The sequence below is a fragment of the Arachis ipaensis genome, chromosome B05, assembly GCF_000816755.2.
Source record: "Arachis ipaensis cultivar K30076 chromosome B05, Araip1.1, whole genome shotgun sequence".
NCBI lineage: Eukaryota > Viridiplantae > Streptophyta > Magnoliopsida > Fabales > Fabaceae > Arachis > Arachis ipaensis.
The window spans coordinates 120475855-120483615 of record NC_029789.2 but is presented as its reverse complement, the minus strand read 5'-3'; the positions used below and the strand labels follow the sequence as shown (position 1 = coordinate 120483615).

The following is a 7761-nucleotide window of genomic DNA, read 5'->3' as shown; positions in this document are numbered from 1 at the left end:
TTTATTTAATAATTTGGACAAATTACTTAATTAAATTATTTAAAGATTAAAATTATTAGAATACAACTTTTGTAAACTACAAACACATTTACAACATTTAAATCTCTATAGAAACTGCGAGAGGCTATAGTGGATTCAAAATTGAATGTAAACCGCTACAGGATGTAGCAATTTACGTTGAAACGCGTGATGGCCAGAAACCGCTACAAGGTGTAGCTATTTTTGAGAAAATTGAACCATAAAAAACTGTGAGAAGCTTATAGCAGTTTTTTTCTCAATTGTGTTGTTTTGAAAATCGTGTGATCCTGCAGTTGTTTCTTTATACAGAGAATGTCTATAAATATTCAGTATAAGGCAATGATGAAGTAGTATAGTGTCATTTTCACAAATGGAGAGTGAGGAGAGTTTTTTTTTATCTCTAATGCATTACTTTAGAAAAATTCAAAAAAGCAAAAGGCACGATGTTAAGTTTACTAATAGAGAACCAGTGAGTGTTTTTATTCGGTCATCAAATACATTGTCAGAGCTAAAAATCAGTATATTGTAAAAGGTGGGAGTGTGTGGGACAAAGTTAATGAAGAAGTTGTTCTACAAGATTCCTATTGCGGTTGCGCCAATTGGTGTGAAGTATGAAACATTTGTGATAGAGTCCGACGAAGATATACAGGTTTTGTTTCATTGTTGGCGAAATTTCCAGAAGTGAGAATACACGAGCTATATATGCCAAGCTAGAAGATGGCGTCGACAGTTCTGGGGCATTAGCACCAAATCCTCAGTCGACTACGGTGAAGGTGCTTCTACCTCGATGCTTGTCATTGCGCCTGCTTGTCTGTTGATTAATCCTCCATCTATTGCAGTTGGGATAGCTAGGTCACCCCGTCTGATTGCGGATATTGCAGGTGAGGGTGAACCGGATTGGGTTGAAAATGCGATGCGAGAGGATGATTCGGACGAAGAGCTTGCTGACATTATTGGGGAGAGTGATGAGGATACCCGGACTAACCATCAATACATCAGAGACCGTCAAGTTCCGACATACAACAACATCCTCCACATTTCTCAACTCTAAACTTGGAAGCCATCGATCAACAACCTAACATTGATCCTATCTTTGGGAGTCAAGGATTGCATGAGGGAAATGCTGCTATAAAATTACTATAGTCTCTCGCGGTTTTTTCATGGTTCAATTTTCTCAAAAAGATGTAGCGATTTTTGGCCATCACGCGTTCCAACATTAACTATTACACCTTGTAACAGTTTACGTTCAATCTTGAATCCACCATAGCCTCTCGCAGTTTTATAGAGATATAAATGTTGCAAATGCGTATGCATATTGAAAAGTTATATTCTAATAATTTTGATCTCCAAATAATTTAATTAGGTAACTTGTCTTTACAATAAATTATAATGATTTCCTCGTATTTCTCTTTACAATTTACGACATGCTTAGTATGAATTAAAGTATTAATAATATTTTTTATTAAATAAATTAAAAATTGCTATATTAATAAGTTGAAGCATATCTTGTGCTATTAATATTGACATCTGGACAGGTGAAGCACACTTGTATAAAATGGAAAAGGTGATATTTGAAGGGAAATCTGAATTTCAAGAGCTTCTTGTATTTGAGGTATGCTTTGGCAAACAATATTGAGAATATTTGATAGTCCTTCCAAAGCTTACTTGTTTGCATTTCATAGTCAGCAGGACATGGCAAGGTTGCAATTCTGAATGGATATCTCCAACTGACAGAGAAGGATGAGTTTGCTTACCAAGAGATGCTCACTCACCTTGCTCTCTGTTCCATTCCAAATCCTAAAAAGGTTTCATTTTAAGCCATATAACATGGAATATTATCCATTGTGTACGTCAAATTAAGGAATCAAAAGGGTTTATGAACATTTCAGGTGTTGCTAGTAGGAGGGGGAGATGGTGGTATACTTCGAGAGATATCTCGCCATTCCTCGGTGGAGCATATTGACATTTGTGAAATGGACACTATGATCATTGATGTATGTATCTACTACCCTTCATATTTAACTTTCGCATGGTTTTCTTATCAAGTTTCACAAATTAAATTAAAATTATGAGTTACACATTTAAATAAAACTAAACAACCCTCTAGTTATGAAGTTTTAACAAATTAAATTAGCATGATGTGTAGCGCACTTAATTAAATTTAGGATAAAATACTATTTTAGTATGGACAAAGTTATAATTTTATCTCAAAATTTGAAGCGCCTTATTGTATTTCGAACATCTTATTTCATCTTATTTTAGTCATATAACCTGATACAATAAAATTAAGATTTTTTCTTCTAAAAAATACAATTTTGTTCATTATGATTTTTTTAGGTAATGACAAAATTGTAATTGTAGTAACTACAGTGATGGTTAAAGTGATTTAAGAGTGAAAATGACAAAAAAAAAAAAAAAAACAAAACAAAACAAAAGAGAGAAAAAAATAATAATAAAAAAATAATATTTTTGAAATTTTTTTAATTTTAACTAAGGAAAAAAATAAGACGAAATAAAATATTTAGATAAAAAATAATATATTTTAAATTTTAATAATGAAATTAGAACTTATGTTAAATACTAATAGTATTTTATTCTTAAAATTAAAGAAATCCTGCGCACGTATACACATAAGGCTCATCTAAAGTAAATAAAGTGAACAAATAAAAGTTTAATCATCCCTAAATTAGGACAATAATTAAACTCTTTTTTATATTTGATCATTTTTCAGTTAAAAAAAAATTCTTTTCCCATATATATATATATATACTCTCTCATCGATCATCACTTTCTTGATGTGTTTGATTGAGCTCACAACAGGTTTATAAGCAATTCTTCCCTGATATAGCTGTTGGTTATAAGGATCCTCGAGTGCATGTTCACATTGCCGAAGGTAACTAAAAAAAATATTAGATAAATTCTTAAATATCTTTAAGAATTATTTTTGCACAAAACTAATGTGCAAAATTAAAGTTTTATAAATTAGATAAGAAAAAATTTATTGCTATGTATATTTTATCCTTTCTACTTCATTTATTATTTGATGAAATCATTGAAGTAATTAACAATAACAATGTTACATATATAACTTATACATGTTTGAAGTTGAACTACTCCATATTTCAGCATATATACAAAAATTTAATTTTGATGGGCATGTAGGCATCGGGTTCATCAAATCAGTTCCTCAAGGCACCTATGATGTCATCATATTGGATGCTTTCAATTCAATGGGTAAACATTGTTCTTTCAATTCAATTGTGAATATAGTGATGATAAAAGTGAGAAATGAAAGAGGTGCATATATGCAGGACCATCTGCAAAGGTGTTGTCAAAGAAAAGCTTCTTAGAATCAGTTGCAAAGGGTCTAAGAGCCGGAGGAGTGATGTCTGCTCCTGCAGATAGCTTGTGGCGTAAAGGATTTGTGGTTGCAGATACCATCGCACTTTGCAAGAAAATATTCAAAGGCTCAGTCAATTATGCTTGGACAACCATTCCTGCATATCCCAGGTAATAACCTTTTTTATTTAGGAGATTCTATATGCTCTTATGCTGAAAATTTTCAGCACCTATAGTTAGAAGAAGTGTGTATTCTTTTTATTTTTGCACNNNATTTTAAAAATTTCTAATAAAAAATTTAAAATATATAAAAAAATTCAAAACCTAACAAAAAAAATAAATATCCAAAATCATTTTAAAAAATTTCAAAACCTAACCACGAAATATTCAAAAAACATTGAAAAAAGAACATTCGAAAAACTAATAAAAAAACATTTAAAACTTAAAAAAAGTCATCCAAAACTCAAGAAGAAGAAACATCCAACATAAGAAAAAGAAATATCCTAAATTTAGAAAAAAGAAACATCCAATACCAAGAATGAATGTGGTGGGATAAGAAGAGCAACACTTGTTGCGTTTGAATGTTATGGGACACGATGCCTAAAACAGAGGTTTTTGCATTTGGGAAGGGAGGACTACGGCGATGATATAGGTGTTGCGTTCGTGAGGGGAAGAGCTGCAGATGACGGCGATGCATTCGCGATCGACGGCGATGCATTCGCGAAGAGATGCAGCGGTGATCGACGAAGCTGCGTTTGCATGGGAGGGCTACCACTACAAGAAAAATGTTGAGTACCGTCGGATTTTGCGTCGAATACAATTTGACAGTATAAACTTCGCAGGTAGCTGATTACCGGCAGATTTATTTTTCTAACGATTATTTGTGGCGAAATTAGCATCGGAATATGATATTAAAGTTACAAAAATCTTATGCTAGTCACCGTCGAAAATTATCCGACAGTAAATTTGGCGCCAGTCGCTGTGTTACCGTCGGCAAAATCCGACTTTAAATCCGACGATAAGTTTTTTTTATTAAACTAGATTATTGTTACCGTCGGGCGTCGGGTAATTCCAACGATAAATTTGACAGTAGCATTATTTTTTTTTGAACCTATAGTAAACCCCAATAATTAATAATTGATAGTCAACTCCCAATTAGTAAAGAATAAATTAGTAATTTATCTGAAAACAATGATTTATATATGATGTGAAATATCAAATATACAGAATCAAAACAAAGTCCTAATGACTATGGAGCTTGATAGTCATCGTTGTTGTAATCAAAACAAGGCATGCTTGTGGCACGTCAACCTATCGTCATCTCTATCTGAAACAATGTAATCATATCACAATCTAATCAAAGTTTGATAAAGAAATAAATAAGAATAGAACTAAAGCTAGCGTGCGTTGTAATTATATGATCTTACTAAATAAAGCTCAAATATACAACAAGTTAGTTAAACTATATTTAGGTTAATCTTATTTAGATTTATCATCATCTTCTTCCTCTGGTTCATCATCCTCCTCTTCTGAGATAATTTCTTAATTATCGAACTCGTTTTCTTCTTCTTCTTCGTCTCTATTGACTCCTCTTCTTCTTGACATCATCATCCTCCAGTGGTAGTATCTCATCATCCACCCTAAGGTTAATGATATTATCATCCGTAACAGCCGATCTAAGGGTGATCGGATCACTGGTATCAACCATCATTTTCGACGGAGTTGGGTCACTAATTTAGTAAGGTTGCTAATCCTCTGTCCTATCAAACTCGATGCGACCTCTTGACTTAATCTTAACCACAACATCCCAACTAAACTTGCATGATCTTAGATAAGACAAATAATATATTTATCGTGCATAATATTCACTTGAATTGGACCGATCTATACACTCTTACTTTGTATGGATTATGTTGTTTTTCTGGAGCTGTATTATCTTTTTTTTTTTTTCAAGGATTATGCTGTTTTTCATATAAATTAACAAAGACCGAATTGAATTTTACTATTATGGTTAAACTAGAAAAATAGTGTTGTTATAATTAGTTTTTAATGGTTTATACTTTTTACTACTAAACTTAATTAATTCCAATTATTCTTTGTTGGGCCTAAGCCCATTCCCGATGAGCTTGGTACGTATGCCGTATGAGTTGTATTAATAGTAAAAGTGCTAAATTCCGCCAAATGTAAAACTTATAAAGGTGCTAAATAATTAAAAAATCTGAATTTGTTTTGTGATATTTCAATTTTCTTTATTAATCGAAGAAGATAGTTATTGATCTTTCGGTGATTAACTTTATTTTCTATAACGTTTACTTTTTTATTGCATGGAATTAGTTATAATAATCCTATTAATGTTAATTCTTTGATTTAATTTGCTTTAACAGTGGAGCGATAGGATTCATGCTATGCTCCACTGAGGGGCCAGAAGTGAACTTTAAAATTCCAGTTAATCCATTGAATCCAAAGAAAAATGGGGTGGCAAAGGGGCCTACTAAATTTTACAACAATGAGGTAATTCATTTAATTTGAAAACATTCATGTTTATGGCTTATATTAAGTTACCAATTGGGTTTTGTAAATATTTCATTGTTCCAACAATTATTTATTTTAATCATTTCAGATCCATGCTGCTGCTTTCTGTCTTCCTTCTTTTGCAATAAAGGCTACGGATGATGATCCCAACATGTTTTGATACTCAAATGATGAGAAGTTCTACTCTCCTTGAAAGAGGAAGAAACTTATTATATCCTATATTGATTTTTAATCGCAAATTTAATATTTATTATATTTTCATTTTTATGTTGTTTTTCAATTTTCTGTTCTGTATGTGTGTAGTTTATATCAATGTGGAAGAAAACAGAAAAAGTATTTACATTATGAAAGAAATTAATTTCAACTTTGTCATTTTCATGTTGTCAATAATTATGTCCACTCCTTGTTATGTCTAGACAATTGATTCAATTATCAAAGATAAAAAATAATAGAAATTATCTATATTTTCCCTTTCATTTTTTGTTCTGTTATTTCTTACTAACTATACAACTAAACTTGCTTAGTTAGAAATAGTCAAGGTAAGTTATATTCTATTATGCGCCACATTAGTGTTTGTAACAAATAGTTTTTTTGGGGTTCCATGTAAAAATATCATTTCAGATCAATATTATATTCTCTCCTCTTTTTACATTGTTCTTGATGTTATCTCTTTGTACCCAAATATGGTATCATGAACAAGTTAAATCATCAATATCAATAACATGCTTAAGATAAAAGTTGTTCATGGTGGTCCCTACTATTCTTCCTTATATGTTATGAATATTACAAAAAATTATTATGGGTGTTTATGGGTGAAACCGGGTTTGATGTGATTCAAACTGGCCGAAATATATACTAGGCCTATTTGTTAGATTCGAATCCGATCTTAGACTCAATGAAATCTAAACACTTTCGGGCCACGATTATACCGGGTAAAAATCGGGCCGTTAACATTATATTACCTTGATATCTTCTTGTAAACTAGCACGTGAAAATATCCAAATTTTCAAGACTCAAACTGTTAGAAAGGAGAGAGGGAGCAATAGAAAAAAGGTTTGTGAGTATTCAAGTTGTCTAGAATGATACAATATAGAAGGGTATTTATAGGTGTTAAGAGAATCGAAATAATAAAGATGTAATATCTTATAATAAATATTTAGATATGCTAAATAATGCTAATTGATTCTAATTATATTTTAACATTCCCCTCAAACTCAAGTGACAACTTGAGTTTGAAACTTATTGAAAACAACGAATAGAACGCATGCAGACGAAACTATCGAAAGGAAGCGCAGATGGAATTGCTGCTTGTCTGAAGCAAGCGCAGACGGAACCGTCGCTTGTCTGAAGGAAGCGCAGATGGAACTGTCACAAAGAAACGCAAACAGAATTGCCTCAAGAAAACACAGACAAAACGCAGACGGAATTGCCACTAGAGAACACAGGCGGAACTGCTACGAGAGAACGCAGACGGAACTGCCACAAGAGAACGCAGAAGAAACTGTTGAAAGAGTGGCCAACTACCAAAAAACTGTTGAAAAGATGGCGAATTGCCGGAAAACTGCTGAAAAGTGACAAAGTGCGAAAAGATGGCAAATTATCGGAAGGTGACGAAAAACATATGGTTTCTCCATAAGAATAAGTAAGTAGTAAATTAATGAGCTAATCGGTGAAGTGAAAAAGCATAAAAGCATTGATAAAAGGAAAGGAAAAAAATGGTACGGAAGAAAAATATGAAAAAATATAGTAATTTCAACAGAAGAAAAAACAACCTATCCTCTTCAAGGAGGGTACCATGGCTCTGATACCATGTTAGAAAGGTGTTCTGAGGGTTACCTGAAACTGTAGGTCGATCTCGGACGAGATCTTCTG

At 32.4% G+C, this 7761-nt stretch overlaps 1 protein-coding gene across 1 annotated transcript in view; it reads left to right on the top strand.

The window, feature by feature from the left end:
• The window catches only part of LOC107642026 (spermidine synthase 1), a 25034-nt gene extending 18774 nt beyond the window's left edge, over positions 1 to 6260 (top strand). Inside the window, exons 3-10 of the mRNA XM_016345360.2 lie at positions 1554 to 1630; positions 1701 to 1823; positions 1908 to 2012; positions 2839 to 2911; positions 3181 to 3252; positions 3330 to 3528; positions 5742 to 5868; positions 5978 to 6260. Of these exons, the coding sequence (XP_016200846.1) occupies positions 1554 to 1630; positions 1701 to 1823; positions 1908 to 2012; positions 2839 to 2911; positions 3181 to 3252; positions 3330 to 3528; positions 5742 to 5868; positions 5978 to 6049 (848 nt within the window). The 3' untranslated portion in view covers positions 6050 to 6260. The remainder of the gene's footprint in view (positions 1 to 1553; positions 1631 to 1700; positions 1824 to 1907; positions 2013 to 2838; positions 2912 to 3180; positions 3253 to 3329; positions 3529 to 5741; positions 5869 to 5977) is intronic.